At 36.9% G+C, this 18,750-nt stretch overlaps 1 protein-coding gene across 3 annotated transcripts in view; it reads left to right on the top strand.

Annotated features, from left to right (window-relative positions):
* UBE3D (ubiquitin protein ligase E3D) overlaps positions 1-18,526 on the top strand; it is a 170,528-nt gene extending 152,002 nt beyond the window's left edge. For 2 of the 3 annotated variants that reach the window (XM_079146994.1, XM_079146993.1), the window contains one exon: positions 17,940-18,526. In XM_079146994.1, coding sequence (XP_079003120.1) covers positions 17,940-17,952 — 13 coding nt within the window. In that variant the 3' untranslated portion in view covers positions 17,953-18,526. Of the gene's footprint in view, positions 1-5,018; positions 5,182-17,939 lie in introns of all 3 variants that reach the window. The other variant, XR_013765020.1, reaches the window with a different exon arrangement.
* Positions 18,527-18,750: the final 224 nt, after the last annotated feature.

The following is an 18,750-nucleotide window of genomic DNA, read 5'->3' on the forward strand; positions in this document are numbered from 1 at the left end:
AGGATTGAAAGAATGTTTTTAAAAAATATTTTTCCAGACTGTTCCTTCATCCATATTTTGGGGTGAGGAGCACAGTTGTTGGGTTCTTTCTGTTACTTTTTTTTTTTTTTTTGCAATAATTAACACCAATAAAATGTCCAGATCTTAATTGTCCAATTTGATGACAGTTGTCAAACACTTGATCACTCAGTCTTCTGTGACTGACATCTTAGTATGGATAATTCTCTGTTCGTAAAGAGCTGTCCTCTAGTGGCTATAGAGGACGGGAGCATTCCCTTAATCATGATGAATGAAAATATCTCTAGACATTGACAGTGTCCCCTGGAGGGAAAAATCATCCCTGATTGTAAATGACTGATAGACAACAATGTCACCACCATCCAAGAAGTAGATGTAGATCAGATCCATTTCCCTTTCAGCCCTTTCTAGTTCTCCCTCCCCCAAGGCCACTGTCTCCATTTTCTTTGTCTTAATTTCATTGTGCCTGCCTATATTTTGGACTTGTACAAGCTGAGTCCTACAATGTCTCTTTTCTGTCTGGACTCTTTCTTTTGCTAGTTTATCCATGGATGCATTTATCTGTAGTTCATTCTTTTTTGTTGCAGAGTAGTATTCCATTGTATATGAGTATGCTACAATTTATTAATCCAAACTTCTTAGTGGATGCTTGGGTTGTTTTCTCTTTGGAGCTGTTTTGAATAACACTGCCTTGAATATTGTGGTAAATTCTCTTTTGTGAATATGTTTCATTTCCATTGGGTAAATATCTAGGAATGGAATGGCTAGGTTATAGAGTAGAGTAGTATGTAGGTTTTAATAAGCTGCAAACTACTTCTGCAAAGTAATCAAGCGATTTATATTACCAGCAACTGTATGAGAGTTGCAGTTGTTACATATTACCATCAGTGACCTCATCGGGTGGTGTTAGTCTTTTACTTTTTGCTCTTCTGGATATCTCATCATGGTTTTCATTTGCATCTCCCTAACAACTAATGATATTGAGTACCTTCCCAAGTGTTTTCTGGTCATTTATTTGTCTTCTTTTGTGAAGGGTCTGTTTAAGTCTTTTTATGGTTGATTTATAGAAGTCCTGGCTCACTTAAACCCTATAATAGGTTTGAGTTACACAGGAAACTCAAGAGACTGAGAAAACTTTTATCATCTGAATAAATTTGGTCTATATCATAAAACTATTATGAACACATGCCCCTTTGTTTTTTGTTTTGTTTTGTTTCCTGTATTGAACATACTGTGGGGTTTAGAGAGTATTTTCCTTCAGTGAGGTTAGAAATGCTTATTCTAATTAGTCAGAGAAGTACATACACAGAATGACTTTAATTTTCTTTGCGATAGTCCTCCAATACTTCCAGCCTCCACACAGTGATCAGGCCTACCTCATCCTTCCAAAGCCTTGACAAGCAAGTTAACAACAGGAACCTGTCCCACACAAGGCAATGAGTCACCTTTATATCTCCAGCCCAGGGAATTTATTGGTGAGACATTTTCTGGAAGCAGTTATCTCTCCCTTTTGCTTCCATTTTTCTTTTACCTACACAGGAATGCCTTTACTTAGTTTTAAAAAACAATTTAAAATGGTCAAAAAATACATGAAAAAATGTTCAACATCTCTAGCAATTAGAGGCATGCAAATTAAAACTACACTGAGATTTCACCTTACTCCAGTCAGAATGGCAACAATCAAGAATATAAGTAACAATAAATGTTGGCGAGGATATGGGAAAAGGGTACACTCATACATTGCTGGTGGGACTGCAAATTGGTGCAGCCACTCTGGAAAGCAGGATGGAGATTCCTCAAAAAACGAGGAATGGAACTACCATTTGACCCAGTTGTACCACTCCTTGGTGTATAGTCAGCTATTTCACTGCTGTGACTAAATGACCCAACCAGCACAACTGTAAAGGGGAAAGGTTTATTTGAGGGCTCACGGTGTCAGAGGTCTTAGTCCACGGAAGGCCAGCTCCATTCCTCCGGGCTCGAGGTAAGGTTGAACATCATGATGGAAGAGCATGGCAGAGGGAAGCAGCTCACATCATCAGGAAGCAGAGAGTGTCTGCTGTCTCCAGATACAAAATATATACCCCAAAGCCACGGCCCAATTCCAGTCTCCTGGAGCCACACCCTACCACTTCAATTAATCCTGTCAGGGATTAGTTGACTCTTGGGTTAAGACTCTTATAACCCAGTCGTTTCTCCTCTAAACCATCTTGCTTTGTCTTACATGTGATTTTTTGGGGGACACCTCAAATTCCAAACCATAACAATATAATTAAAGGACTTAAAAATCAGCATACTACAGTGATGGGGCCTTATCAATGTTCATAGGAGCTAAATTCACAATAATTAACCTGTGAAACCAACCTAGATGCCCCTCAACAGATGAATGGATAAAGAAAATGTGGTATATATACACCATGGAATGTTACCCAGCCATGTAGAAGAATGACTTTATGACGTTCGCTGGCAAATGGATGGAAATGGAGACTGTCATGCTAAGTGAAATAAGCCAGTCCCCAAAAACCAAATGTTGAATGTTCTCTCTGGTATGTGGATGCTAACACACAATAAGGGGGATGGGGAATAGATGTTCAGTGGATTAGACAAAGGGGAATGAAGGAAGGGAGGGAGGATAGAAATAGGAAAGCCAGTGGAATGAATCCGACACAACTTTCCTATGTACATATATGAACACACCACAGTGAATCTCCACATCATGTACATCCACAAGACTAGGATCCTAATTAGAAAAAGATATCCCAAAAGATAATCCATATTTGTATAAATATGTCAACATATATTCTACTGTCCTGTATGACTAACAAGAACAGATAAAAAATAAAATTCAAGAGTAAAAAATTTAGTTTTTGTTAATCTGAAAATAGTTTTTTCCATTTTTATCTTCTGGTAATAGAACTTAATTATTTCCTTTTAATGACAGTAAAAAAAGACTCTTGAACTTTCTTTTAATTTTTGTCCAGCAAAGTACTTTCAATTGTATTTTCTAGCCTGTTCCTGCTTAGCTCACCAGACAAAAGGATTCATCTCAGAGTAGTTTGGGACACGGTGTCTGACCAGGAGAAAAGGGCACATGAAACAGGATGTTTTCTCACTTCACTTTAAGATGGGAACTCAGTGGCCCCTACAGTGGAGAGGCTTGTGTGCGTGTTAGACACAGTGTTCCATGCCCACAGCGTTCTGTAAGCACTAAGGCAGTCTAGGTGCAGTCACTGAGTATTGTTTCCTACTCGAAGGAACCCAGCTTCTTGAGAACGGGGTGATGCCATGCGTGGAACAAGAAACGTACAAGATCAGGCTGAGTCCTTTCCTACCAGAGAGCAAAAAACCCAAAAATGGGATGGGCACAGAATGTAGACTTTGAATCGAAGAGGCTCTCACTGACAGAGGAGACGATCTGAGTGTCACTGAGAATGACTGCAGTGGTTTAAATATATACAACATATTTTAAGTCTGTGAATTCCTAATGACCCTAAAAACACAAAGTAGTCACCACATTCCAGTCTGTGGAAAACTTTAGAGAACAAAAGGCCTGATTTCTTTAAAGCACAAATGGCAAAGGGAGGAAAAGGAGGGAATAAGAAACTATGTTTTAAAAGGCACATGAAGGACATGAAAGGATTATAGTACTTGGATGATGTTTGGATTCTGATATGAGCAAATACCAACTGTTATAAAGTATGAGCTAGGCGGTCACAGTGTTGCACGCCTATAATCCCAAAGGCTCCAAACGCCAAGGCAGGAGGATCATGAGTTCAAAGCCAGCCTCAGCAACCTACCAAGACCGTATCTCAAAATTTAAAAAAGAAAAATTAAGAAGGACTGGGAATATTTCTCAGTGGTTAAGACCCCTGGGTTCAATTCCTGGTGCCAAAACAATAAATAAATAAATAAAGTCTGAGCTAGTTGGAGAACTTTGATGACTGACAAGGTAGATATGGGTTAGTTAAGGAATTATCAGTGTTTTATTTGTGATCATGGTTTTATGATTTTATTTTTATAGATACATCTGAGTTATATACAGGATAACAGGACTGAGACGTGCTTCAAAATGGTCCTGTGGCAGGTGTTTGGATAAATCAAGAATGGCTATGGATTGATAATTATGGTTTCTGGGAAATATTTACAGGTGAATTTGTTATACCATTGTCTTTGCTAGAGAGTAAGAACTATTTAAAATTTCTCATGAGTTAAAAACAAGTTCAGTGAAGCGTCCTGCAGATTGTGGGTGCCATGGGTTAATTGTAGAAGGCAGATGTGTGGGCAGGAAGCGAGGACTGCTGGGGATGATGACCAGACCTGAGTTAGCAGCTATGCCTTGCTTGTTTGTTCATAGGTGTGCCACAGTGAAAAGATTAGTATCCCATTGATCTGAACGACCCCCAACAGTTTTTAGCATCACACTAATGTCATGAACTAGGATCCTTGAGGAAAGGAGATCATGACCCTCATCTCATTGTAGGCCTGGGTGCTCCAAAGATCTCTACTACAGCACTCCTCCTGGACCCAATCTTTTTCCATTCATGTCTCATGCCTCAGAAAGAGAAGACCTCCAAGAAAACGTTGGGACATTTAAAAACATTTTTTTCAAAGGAATGTTTAACTCCTAATCATAGAAAATAGAGAACATGTTAACATTTGTGTTTACAGGTCTTATCTTTAAACTATGCCACATGGACTAACACAGTTCTGAAGGCTCAGAGGCCTCCCTGGAATACTTGTTTATGTTTATAGTCTTAGCAACTTAGATATGTTGAAGACATATGAAACAATATGTGAGCTTCAAAATTGATTCCCATTCCAAACAGTGTATTTTTTTCTTGTGGCCTTATAAGTTGAACAAGTTATGATCCTTATTCTTCTCAGATAAAACCTTAGGTTTCTATGTCTCCTCTTTGATCTTCTCTAATCCTGAAGACATTCTTTCCCATTTTGCTGCAAAGGACCTCTCCATATTTAATGTTACACTTGAAACTCTCCAGTCATGAATTTCAGACCACACTGAGGCAAGTGGAGGAAGGCTTTTGGCTAAGATAGGAGAGGGAATGCCTTTTTGTGGCCAGTTCCAGAAACTGCAGTGTCTAATCCAATCCTTGACAAAGCAGAAGAGGGAGGCTCATCTTACAAATCACAGCATGATGCCAGGTAATCTCACCATGTTGTCTTGGAAGATAGATAGATACATACATACATAATTTTTTTCTCCTACGTCAGGCTACCCCTTCATCTCTACTTAGGCTGACTCTGACTTGCGTGGAAGTATGCAAGATCCTGTCAAACAGTGAAGATAACTCATGGAACCTCCATTTCTGGAGGAAAATGGTAAGATACGGGTCTCATAGTGAACTAGAAGCCAACAGTTTATAGCCATTAGCTGATTTTCAAGGATGCTGGAATTCCCTAGCAAAATGTGGTTGGGATTTGATGATTTCCAAGTATTCAGTGCACCATTAATCAGAAAAGTCCAGTTGACATTGTAATATACTTATAATTGAGTTGTAGCAGGTCATACTTATGTCCATCCATTCCCACTGTTTCACAGAATACCTTGATAATCATCCAGACTCTACAGTTAATCTTACAGTATAAGTGGATATATTTGCAAAGGGCCTAATTATTATAATTTCAGCCAAATAGTTTCATGTATTAGGGTTCCATGGCTTAGTCAGCATTCCCAGGTTCAGAGCTGAATTTCTCAGGTGTGAATTATGTTAATAATCCCTGAGAATACCTCCTATTATGCACCTTCAGAGATGCCCTACACAATCCCATCAGTGGCCTCTAGGTGTGCAGTTATTTTTCAAGTAGTAGATGATAGTCTACAGTAAGCCACCTACATTTCTATATTTGCAAACATTATAAGTGTGCAGCTTTTTCTTCCAGGCATAATATCTGCAATTTCTGTACCTGTCACTGGTAGATGTATTGTTGTTATTCAGGGTAGTATAAGAAAAAGAAAGTCCTACTCAAGCCTTGAATATTTTTATGCACAATCAGCCATTTTTTCTTCTTCCTTTAAAAATAATCAACTAAAGAAACATGAAATTTATGTGTGAATTGCAGAAAAGAGATGCATCTGTAGCCATATTTAAAATAAACATTTAAGTGAAATAATGTTTATAATAATTATAAGCTCTTCCAGTTATGAAAGGCCTCATTTGTGCCAGGGTCTGTTTGCCATTTATGTATTTTATCACTAATCCCTATAACCACTGGTGGGCAGATCTGGAGAGAACTAAGGCTGGGAGAGGCAATTCACCTTGTAGGTACTGAGAAGGGAGTCATCCCAGCTGTCCCAGGACCTAAAGCCTGTATCTTTCTGCTCACCCACTGCCTTGAGCTGTGTACAAACTGCTGCCCTCTTTCTCTAATCTCTTGTTCTCTCTGTTTAATGCATTTTATCTCCAATTCTCCGGTCTTTGTATATCAACTTGATTCACCTTTCTGGACCTTCCTTGATATACCTGATATACCTGGCTTCTCTTGGAGCTTAGACTGGAGGGGTAAACCTGCCACTTTAGATGCTGAGAGTGCTCATTACTGCATGTGCCTTGCTAGTTCCAAACCAAAGTTGTTCACGACATGGAGAAGCTTGGTGAACAGTTCTGTCAGGAGCCCTTCTTGACTTTCTATGGGGCTTAAAGTAAAAAAGCTTAAACTCATGGTAAAATATCACATAGCACCCTCTTCAGTGTGCTCTTCTCTGCCAGTATGATTTCATCATAGTTTCTTCATGTTATTGTAAAATATTCCCAAGCCATTCTTTTGCTTTTCTTTAAAATAAACAGGTTAATTACAATTTATTGATCCCTGTTTCTTTCCAGCAAGTCCGAACAATAGACATAAGAAATAAATTGTGTTCACTTTAAAACTGATGTATTAGCATGTTTTTTGTTTTGAAAATTTGCATGTTTTACATATTATATTTTCAAAGGGATGTTGGGAGACTAAATGGCTAAATAAAATTAGCATCTGGTTACATATTTGGTACCCCTCTCACTAGTACTTAATGTTATTTGATGATTCCAAGTCACAATCTTTTTTACTGAACTGACTAAACTATGCCAGTGTAACTTAGACTGCTTTTTAAACTTACAGACAAAAATTCTCTCCTGAAGTTTAAGACCAATTTCTCATCTGTCCTGTTGGCTCTCCTCATCTGCCAGGGCTTTCTCCTCTAATCAAAGAATGATTTCTCTTTACAAGTAGGGTTTTAATTTGCCATTCTAACTCTTCTTTCTCCTCTTTGCAATTAATCCAAAAGAAGTAATCTACTTTCTTCTCAATGTGATAGGGTGCCTGCATCATTCTAGCTATTAAATCTGGCTTAAAACTGGAATATTATAGAGTTCTTCTTCAAATAAAGTTACCATAGCAATTATCTCTCACTGTAATTAGAAGGAAGTGAACATTTATGATGAAAAGAATACTAGGCTCAGAGACAAAGAATTGATTGCCAGCCCGGCCTTGTTACTAGCTTATATCCTTGAGCAAAAGTTACTTTACTTCTCTGAACCTCAATTTCTCATAATTTGGGGACATTAAATTAGATATTTAATTCAAGTGGATCTTCTAAGGATTTAATGAGATGAGATCGTGCCTGCCACCTGATTTATTCACTGCATTTATTAACATTTTCTTAAGAGCTTATACAAATGATTTTTTAAAATACCTTATTGATAGGTAAAGGAAAAGGACGTGAATTCACAATCCACAAAAAAGAAAAACAATTATTAAACATTTGGAAGAATGTTTAAACTCATAGCAATTAAATAAATTCAGACAAAAGCATTGAGACATCATTGTTCTTTTATTATCACTAATTAAAAAAGAAAGACCTAATACTAGCATTTTCACTTGGTTTAGCTCATTGTAAATACATGCATCAGATTACAATAATGTCCATACCTTTCAGTCTGGCGATTCCACTTCTGTGACCCTATCCTAATGGACTGTTCCAAAGTATGGACATACAAAATCTTATAAACATGACAATAGTTATTGCAGTACTACTTATATCTTAATAAACCTTAAAAACATCTTAATTTATAATGAATTGAGTTATGATGGACTTTCTTGCAGCTGTAAAGAATAAAGATTTGCTGAGTGGCATGTAAAAATATCATAAAATGTACATGTATAATCAATATTAAAAATGCATCTTAAAACTATTTGGAAAAGTAGACCAAAATAATAATTATGTTAGAGTATTATAGTACATATTTATGTTTCCCTTGAACTTTTGTAAGGTAATATTAACTTTAAGGTTAAAATTGGTTTTAGTTTAAATATATTCAGTCTGATAAAAACTTGGAGTGCCTATTCTATGCCTAGAAAAGCTGTTCTAGCATTTTCAGTTCTGGAAAATGATTTAAGTCTTTACTCATTTTTACTCCAGGGCAGTGTAGCTCAGTGGCTAGCACCCCTGTGTTCCAATCCCCAGTATCCAAAAAAAAAAAAAAAAAGTGCTGGGGATGTGGCCCAGTGGTAAGGTGCTTGCCTACCATGCTTGAGGCCCTATGTTCTAACCATAGCACTCGAGAAAAAAAAAAAAGAAAGAAAGAAAGAAAGAAAAGAAAAAAGGGCAATAAGAGAGAGAAAAAAAGTGCCTAGTGGATTATTTAGAGTAAGTGCTTCATACATAACCTAATATTGAAGGTGCTATTGTGCATAACCTAAGCACTTAATGGCAGGCTGTTGGCCCAACCCTGTTTAATACAATGACATTCACAGGTAAGCCACCTGCGTCAAGAACCATTTCAGAATTAACTTACTGTACTACTAAGGTCATTCCACCAAGGAAAACAGGACGGATCTCAGGTAATGTATGTTGACTGGAACATCAAAGTAAGACTGAACAATGCATCTCAAGGATGTGTCTAGTAGTAACTGGATTGATATAAACTAGAGAAGATCATTTGGCAAGTAATGCAGGATTGTTTTTAGTTGAAATTTTCATCGAGATAATTTTGTAGTCACATGTAGTTGTAAGAAATAATATAGGAAAGATCCCTGGTATACTTTGCCAGTCGAACCTTTGGTGACATTTTTATAATATATCACAATCAGGGTAGTGGTAACTATACAATCCCTTTGATCTTGCTCAGATTCTCCCAGTTTTACTTGCACTCATTGTGTGTGTGTGTGTGTGTGTGTGTGTGTGTGTGAGAGAGAGAGAGAGAGAGAGAGAGAGAGAGAGAAAGACAAGGTTCTATGTATGTGTGTGTTTGTGTATCCACCATCACAGGTTAGACATTGAATGATTCCATTAACATGAGGATCTCTCCTGTTATCCTTAAGTAATCCTTCTCTCCCTTGCCCAACACTCCTGATCCCTGGCAATCACTACTCTTTCTTCTTTTTTTGTAAAATTCTGTCATTCCAAAGTGTTCCATAAATGCAGCTATTCCATAAATGCAGCTATACAGTATATAATCTTTCAAGATTGATTTTTTAAACTCTGCATAATTTACTAGAGAATCTTGCAGGTTGTGGTGTGTATCAATCATTTTGCTGCTTTTTAGTTTTCCATGGTGTGGATCTGCCAGTATGCTTAAACATTCCCCTGAACTGATTTCAGATTTTTGACTATAAAAATGTTCTGGTTTCCATGAGCATTCATGTACGGGTTTTTATGTGAACATAAGTTTCTGTTTTTCTGGGGCAAATTCCAAAACTGCAATTGTTGGGTCATATAATAATTTCATGTTTCATTTTAAAAGAAGATGTTTTTCAGAATGGCTGTTCCATTTAACATCTCCCCTAACAATGATTGAAAGATTTGATTTCTTTGCCAGCTTTTTGGTGATGTGTAGCCTTATTTTGAAGTCAAATTTGTGACAGTCTTTTTCACCTGAAAAATTTGCTAAAATCTTTAGCAAATGATTTTGCTAAAGAATTCCATGTAGAGTGACTAGAATTAGAAAGGAAACCTCCAACAGGGCATATCAGAAGCTGTCTTCTCCCTACTCCAACATCCCAAAAATTCATTTACTTAATTCTCCCCCCATCACTTTTCTTTTCCTTTATCATTTCTAGCTTCCACATATGAGAGAAAACATATAACCACATTTACTTAATAAACTCACTGTATATGGTAGGTCATTTGGCCACTTCCATATCCAAATAACTAACCAAAAGGGCTTGGCTCTCTTTTTGTGGACATGAGGCCCAGTCTCCTTTAGTAGCATCAAGAATGGGAGGAGCATTCAGGTGCAGCAGCGTACACCCATAATCCCAGCAACTAAGGAGGCTCAGGCAGGAGGAACGAGAGTTCAAAACCAGCGTCTGCAAAAGCAAGGCACTAAGCAACTCAGTGAAACCCTGTCTCTAAATAAAGTACACAATAAGGCTAGGGTTGTGTGGTTCAGTGGTTGAGTGTCTCTGAGTTCAATCCCCAGTACCACCCCCAAAAAAGAATGGGAGGGCATTCTGTCACCTTGTGCAAAAATCAACTTAAAATGAACCAAAGACCTAAATATAAGCCTTGAAACTCTGAAACTATTAAAAATAAGAGTGAAAATACTCTAAGATATTGGTACAAGCGAAGACATTCTTGCTAGGACCCCCAAACCACAAGAAACAAACCAAAAATTGGCAAATGGGATTACATCAAATTAAAAAGTGGTACATCAGAGGAAGCAATCAATGGTGTGAAGAGACAACCTACAGAACAGAGAAAATATTTTCCCACTCTTCATCTGACAAAGAGCGAATATCCAGAAAATTTAAAGAACTCAAAAACTTAGTGATAGAAAAAAAGTAATACAGTTAAAAAATGGGCAAGTGATCTGAGTAGGTACTTCTCAAAAGAAGAAATACAGAAAACAAATATATGAAAAAATGCTCAATATTATTGACTGTTAGGGAAATGCAAATCAAAACTATAGTAAGATACCATCTCACCCAAATAAGAATGGCTGCTCTGTAGGAAGCCGCAGAATTACCTGGAGGATCTGTTAAAACACCTTTACTAGGCCCCTTCCCAGAGTTTCTGATTCAGTAGGGGGAAGGATAACTTACCATTCTAACAAATTCCCAAGTGCTACCAGTGATGCTGTCCAGAGACAACATGTTGAGAACCATCGAACTAGACTATGCTAATGTCCTCTCTCGGCCTAATATCTAATATCACTCCCTCCCCAAAACCCTCATATTTGCTTTCTGTTGAAATAAATTATGCATTTGCCCCCTCTCAACTCAAGCAATACAGATATATAGTGAAATACAGCAAAGTCATTATAATTATTCTAAAGAATATTATCACATGAAAATCACCACCATGTTTTATAAAATACCTTATACAAAAATGTCCAGGTATACATAGAAAATAAAAACCTTGAAAGATATCCAAAATATTAACAGTAGTTATCCCTGAGCAAAGAAGCTCCAAAAGTTGTATTTTCCTTTTTGTGTGGGCTTTTTTGTATTTTCTAGTTTGTTTATAATTAATATAATCATGATCAGTTATTAAAACGGACATTACAGTAGGTGATGAAAGTCTGAATTTCTCCAAGCTTAACAGTAAGGACCTTGATGAATATCAACAACAGAAGTAAAGGTGTTTATCAGATAAAATCATCCAAGGCAAGTTTTAAAAGCAGCTGTGACTTTCTTCAGTCCTTTCCCTAAAAAGTGTGATGGATCACCCGGTGCCATTCTTTCTACTTCACAGAGTTCTGCACTTGTGCACTCAGGTAGTCTTGACCTCTGGGCCACTCATTAGCATCTCATTACTGATTATATGATCTTTTCATGGCATTGTCTCACTGTTGACCAGGGGGATCCTCAGCCACACCCTCACAAATTATTCTCTACTTTATCCTTGATAATGGATCAGAAAGTGTTTTGTCTGGATGAAGTTTCTCCCTTGGTCGGATCTCTTTTAAAAGAATTTATATTTATAGCTGAACTAGGAATTTAAAAATTATCACAAAAATAAATCTGTTTAAATGTCAGAAAGCAGTCATCTGCTATAGAAAGTTATTTTGTTCTGAGTAGGAAGGTTCATGTACCCTCCTGGGATTTCCAATTTTGTTGATATCCTAAGTATATCAGTTTCTTCAGTTCTGCAAAAAGTTGGGTCCAGGTGCCATCAACACTGACCTGCTCAATGCTGAATTAATGACTTAGTAAAAACTACTTAATTTCAATATTATTTTAAGGATCAAAATATATATTTAAGTGCTAGAAATTCAGATATTCTATTTTTGTGTTTACATTTATATTGTATATTTTATTTTGTAAATAATGCTTGTATCTTAAAAACTGGATTTTATATGTATAATTTATCATATGAAGTATAGAATGTAAACTTTCCTTTTCAATGCAATAAAGACAGTCTATAGAACATAACTTTGAACATGAGCTGTATCTAGAAAAATAATACATTATATATTAGGATGGAAAATAAAGGCTAGGGATGCAGTTCAGTGGTAGAATGCTTACCTAGCATGTCTAATGCTCTTAGGTTCCATTTCCGGTACTGCAAAAGAAAAATAAAACTATACTTTAAAGTTAACAATGCCCTTTACTAGGGCAGTATTTCCCAGTATTTTATCTGTCGTGTTTCTCATATCCCAGAGCATTATGTAACTTTAGAAAAAAAAAAATGCTCTTTTATCTTGTACGACCTGTCTTAATGGCATATCTTTTAATTGATTGAAATTCAATATTAATTGAAATAATTGATTTAATTGAAATAATTTAATTGAAATAATTGAAAAACAATCACTTTGTTAACTAAGATTTTTAAAAAATTAAATCACTAATGTGTTACACATATGTATTAAAGCATTATAAATAACATTTGATCAGCAATTTTGTCAGCCTGGCTCTGTTTGTTATGATTTAAGATCATTTTTAGATGATGACTCAAAGCAGGAACATTATTTGTAGACATCTCAACTCCCCCTTTCCATTCCAAGTGTCCATCTTCAGGTGCATAGAATTTGGAAATTCACAGTTTACAGCCATAGGAAAGAGTTCCATCTTCCATTGTTTTTAGTAATTATTTATATTTTGTTACTATATATTCCAGAAATATAACATCAGTAGAGCCTGAAACTGCAGCTGTACTCATACAGTCTGAAACCTTTAAAGTTTTACTTTAGGGAATAAAACTAAAGATGAAATACAGAGATTTTTCCTCAGTGTAGCAGAACAAAATAAAATTATCCCCTCTTAAAATAAATGGCAGTTAGTGGAAGCAATTTTTCCTGTCGTGGATAAAAGGTAGGGAACACAAAATCAGCATTTGAAATGTTACCTCACAGTGTTTTAAGTAAAAAGAAACTAGCATGCATTGTGAAGTATCTTTTCCTTAAGATGATTGCAGTTTCTTGTTTTTAAGAAAAACACACACACACACACACACACATAATGTACTTGGTAGGCAAAACTATAAAAACTAGAGATGATGGGAAGACATTAGGTCAAATGTTCAAGTTTTTATTTTTTTGGTGGAGGGTTCCATTTTACATTGCTTAATCAACTCAGCCTCTTCTTTTGAGTTCACAGCCTCAGATGGGCCAAAAAAAAGCAAAATTTTGATATTTGAGGCAGTACTGAAGATTCAAAGTCCCTATGCTTCTAGTTTTCTCTCATTCACCTACAAAGTTACAGTGGCAATAGCATGAATTTAGAATTAAAATGTCCTCCTAAAGGGGAGAGGGTATGAGGGTAGGAAGGATAGTAGAATGTACATTATTACCCTATGTACATACAGATTACACAGCTGGTGTGATTCTATATCTTGTACAGCCAGAAGAATGAGAAGTTATGCTCCATGTATATATGATGTATCAAAATGCATTCTACTGCCATGTATAACTAATTAGAACAAAATTTTAAAAATGTAAAAACAAAAAATTTCTCCTAAACTTACCGTTGCCACTTAACAATGGTCAGTTTTTGTAACCTGAGCGAGGCACTTTATTTATTTATTTATTTTTTCATGTCTTTTTCTTTTAATTTATTTAAACAAATGGGATACATGTTGTTTCTCTATTTGTACATGGAGTCAAGGCATACCATTTGTGTAATCATAAATTTACATAGGGAAATGTTGTTTGATTCATTCTGTTATTTTTTCCCTTTCCCCCCACCCCTCCATCCCTCTTTTCCCGCTATACAGTCCTTCCTTCCTCCATTCTTACCACCCTCCTTATCCCTAACCCTAAGCCCAACCCTAATCCTAACGCTAACCCCTCCGACCCCCCATTATATGTCCTCATCCGCTTATCAGCCAGATCATTCGTCCTTTAGTTTTTTGGGATTGGCTTATCTCACTTAGCATGATATTCTCCAATTTCATCCATTTGCCTGCAAATGCCATAATTTTATCATTCTTCATGGCAGAGTAATATTCCATAGTATATATATGCCACAGTTTCTTTATCCATTCATCAACTGAAGGGCATCTAGGTTGGTTCCACAATCTGGCTATGGTGAATTGAGCAGCTATGAACATTGATGTGGCTGTATCTCTTTAGTATGTTGATTTTTAAGTCCTTTGGGTATAGGCCGAAGAGTGGGATAGCTGGGTCAAATGGTGGTTCCATTCCAAGCTTCTGAGGAATCTCCATACTGCTTTCCAGAGTGGCTGCACTAATTTGCAGTCCCACCAGCAATGTATGAGTGTACCTTTTTCCCCACATCCTTGCCAACACCTATTGTTGCTTGTGTTCTTGATAATCGCCATTCTAATTGGGGTGAGATGAAATCTTAGGGTAGTTTTGATTTGCATTTCTCTTACTACTAGAGATGTTGAACATTTTTTCATATATCTGTTGATTGCTTGTACATCTTCTTCTGTGAAGTGTCTGTTCATTTCCTTAGCCCATTTGTTGATTGGATTATTTGTATTCTTGGTGTAGAGAGTTCTTTATAGATTCTGGAAATTAGTGCTCTATCTGAAGTATGAGTGGCAAAGATATTCTCCCACTCTGTAGGCTCTCTCTTCACATTACTGATAGTTTCCTTTTTAGTTTGAATCTATCCCAGTTGTTGATTCTTGCTTTTATTTCTTGTGCTATGGGAGTTCTGTTAAGGAAGTCTGATCCTAAGCCAACAAGTTGAAGGTTTGGACCTACTTTTTCTTCTATAAGATGCAGGTCTCTGGTCTGATTCCGAGGCCCTTGATCCATTTTGAGTTGAGTTTTGTGCAGGGTGAGAGATAGGGGTTTAATTTCATTCTGTTGCATATGGTTTTCCAGTTTTCCCAGCACCATTTGTTGAAGAGGCTATCTTTTCTCCATTGCATATTTTTGGCTCCTTTGTCTAGTATGAGAAAATTGTATTTATTTGGGTTTGTGTCCATGTCCTCTATTCTGTACCATTGATCTACCTGTCTATTTTGGTACCAATACCATGCTGTTTTTGTTACTATTGCTTTGTAATAGAGTTGAAGATCTGGTATTGCGATACCCCCTGCTTCGCTCTTTCTACTGAGGATTGCTTTAGCTATTCTTGGTTTTTTATTCTTCCAGATGAATTTCATAATTGCTTGCTCTATTTCTGTAAGGTACATCATTGGGATTTTAATTGGAATTGCATTGAATCTGTATAGCACTTTAGGTAGTATGGCCATTTTGACAATATTAATTCTTCCTATCCAAGAACATGGGAGATCTTTCCATCTTCTAAGGTTTTCTTTAATTTCTTTCTTGAGTGTACTGTAGTTCTCATTGTAGAGGTCTTTAACCTCTTTTGTGAGATTGATTCCCAAGTATTTTATTTTTTTCGAGGCTATTGTGAATGGGGTAGTTTTCCTAATTTCTCTTTCTGAAGATTCATCACTTATGTATAAAAATGCATTGGATTTATGAGCATTGATCTTGTAACCTGCTACTAAAGGCACTTTATTTACAAGCTTCTGCTTCCTCATTTGCAGTGAAAGTTTCAAATGCCTGTTTTTATCTAAGTCCTAGGGCTGTGCTGAGGATAAAAGGAGTCAAAATAAGTTTACTATACTCTGAAGTGTTTTTTTTCACACGTTTCAGGTAGGTCCTGTTGTAATTCCCAATTTGAAGTTAGGGAAGGGTTGAGAAAAGCTAACATGTCTAATAAAGGTTATACAGCTAATAGGTGAAAGATCTGGTTCCAAAAGAAACTCTTTAACTATGCTTTCTCAACATTGGCACACCGACATCTTGGGACTGGTATTTGTTGTGGGGAGTGCTTTATGCATTTGAAGATGTTTAGCAACATCTCTGCTTCTGCTCATAGTTGCCAGCAGACACCCCCTCCCAGTTGTTCACAGCCAAGGATGTCTCCAGACGCTGCCAAATATTCCCTGGTGGGCAGAATCACCCTAAGTTGAGAAAAGCTGGTCTATATGATTCCAGAGCTAAAGTTCTTAACCAACTTCATAATGCTCTTTATTATTATTATCATTATGCCGAGTAGTTCCTGTTTGGAATATTTTATGACCTAGCAATATGCAGAATTGAAAAAGAGATAACTGTCATCTATCACCTTCCTGTTTCTAAATATCAGCAGAGGCATTGTCTTCTTTGTAAGGTGGCAAGCTTTCTGTCCCTGTAAACAAAATATCACCTGCTAAGGATACCATCCGCAAAGGGCCCAAAGTCCAACTCAAGGACCTTTGATCTCCCTTCTAGTTTAATTCTATACTCATTCCCTAATGGGCCACACTGGTCTGTCTTGAACAGCCCCTAGCCATCTGGTATATTTGTGGATTTCTAATATCTGTTATCAACGAAGATGGAAGAAAGAAACGTGGATTTTTATAACCATTATCTCATTTGATCTTCACAATAAGCCCTTGAGGTTTGTATCAATTGTCTGTGTTTACATTTTACTTAGGAATCGTAACCTTTTTCTTTGCTTGTTCTTTCAACTTTGGTGTGCTCATTGCAAAACTTGATATAGAAACTCAGCAGGAAGTTGATGTGGAAACTCAGCAGGTGCCTTTGTTACCAGCACTGTATGAAGAGTAACATCCTTCTGAATTACTCAACATAAAGCAGATGCCTTCTGCCCTGCATGACTCTTCCTTTTTCCTTTCCCCTTAACATGGATCATTAAATACATGCCTCCTTTTACTGCACTGGGGACTTAGGAAACCGACTTTCCTGATGCTGTGGATAGGTGTCCCATATTTCTCCAAGAGTGAAATGTTTTAACTTCTGTTTTGCACCCTTCCCTACCCTGCAAAATGGCCAAGTACAAGCTTTCCAAACCTCCCACGCCTTCCCATAGTTATTCTACATTTCACATTTCACTTCTACATTTCACTCTGCCTGATGTTAGCACAGTTTCCCAACTTTTTGTCACCTTGGAACTAAAACTTTAAAATTTCTGTTATTAAAACTATTGGGAAATTAGATGCATTTGATCTGGGCCTCATTCATAGTCTGAATATATTTTGCATATAAGCCTGTATGAATTAAATTTTCTTTTAAACACTAGTTTTTAAGAGGAATTGCTACTGACAAACACAATAAATATAATTGTATGTGATTAAAAGTATCATCATGACCCAAGGAGAGGCTGATGTAATTACCAACAGTGATGAGGATCTAGAATTGCCTAAGAATATTTGAGACTCAGAATTTGGTTTATGGAAGGTCCAAAACAGTAATTTGAATCAATAGGAAAGAGAACTGGATTACTTCACAGCAATATAACTTTAGTGTCAATTAAAACTTTTTTTCATTTAAAGTGCATGTGAATCATTCTTAATTACTCTATGGTTTATTGAAAAAAAGACTTCTTAGCTCTTGTTATAAAATGCAATGTCTAGCTCAACTGAGTCATTTTTCTTTGGAGATAGGTATGCGTCCTTATTGACTAGTCTTTCTGATTCTGATTTGACATGCATGCAGCCATTTCATCATGTTACATCAGCAATACAGTGTGGGCTTTTCTTCCTTTTCCAGGTGGCCTTTTTGAAGATGTAACTGTTGGAACTGAGACATTCCCCCACCCCTGCCAATAGGCAGCTCCAAGGCAGAGCACACTGAAGGCCAGCAGTCATCTCTGTGGGCATGGATTACAAAGACAGGAACCAGAGATGCAGAATGACAGCACTGCACTGAAGTTTTGAGTTTATTTGTTTGCATACATTCTCCAAGAGAAGAGTTGACTCTAGATCTCTGAACACCCAGGACTGTGAAGAAGTTTGTAGTAGCAGGTTGTCAGCAGGGTAAGTATAGAAGTTACATCTCTACTTTCCACAGAGAGGAGCATTCAAATCTGTGCTGTGTCAGCACCACCTGGAAGGATATCAGCTAATGGAGACCCATCTGTCTTGTGTGCAACGTGTGAGGAACGCCATTGGTGGAACTGAGTGTTAACTGCTATAAATCCTAGGAAATAAACTTTAAGGAGCTTCTCAGGTTTGTTTAAAACATTTTAAATAACAAAAATACAGTGCTTTTTGTACCTTATTCAGACAAGATGCTCAGTAAATGTTTGCTGAATGAGTGATTATCCAATTAAAGATTTTCCTGAGTTTGCAAACCTGCATGTGTTCTTTTCGTTCTTTTTTTCCTTTACCACATACTATTGCAAATTAATAAAAAATACATCACTGGCATCCTGGTACAGTTGTTTGTATACCAAAACAGGAGGTGAGGAAAACTCTGAATGAGAATGATGGAGCTGGGTAGAATCATAGAATTCAGGCCAGCTCCTCATTTTACAGACAAGAATTGAGACTTGCCCAGAATCATACAGCTAGGCTCAAGG

The sequence above is a fragment of the Sciurus vulgaris genome (genome assembly GCF_902686455.1).
Source record: "Sciurus vulgaris genome assembly, chromosome: 7".
NCBI lineage: Eukaryota > Metazoa > Chordata > Mammalia > Rodentia > Sciuridae > Sciurus > Sciurus vulgaris.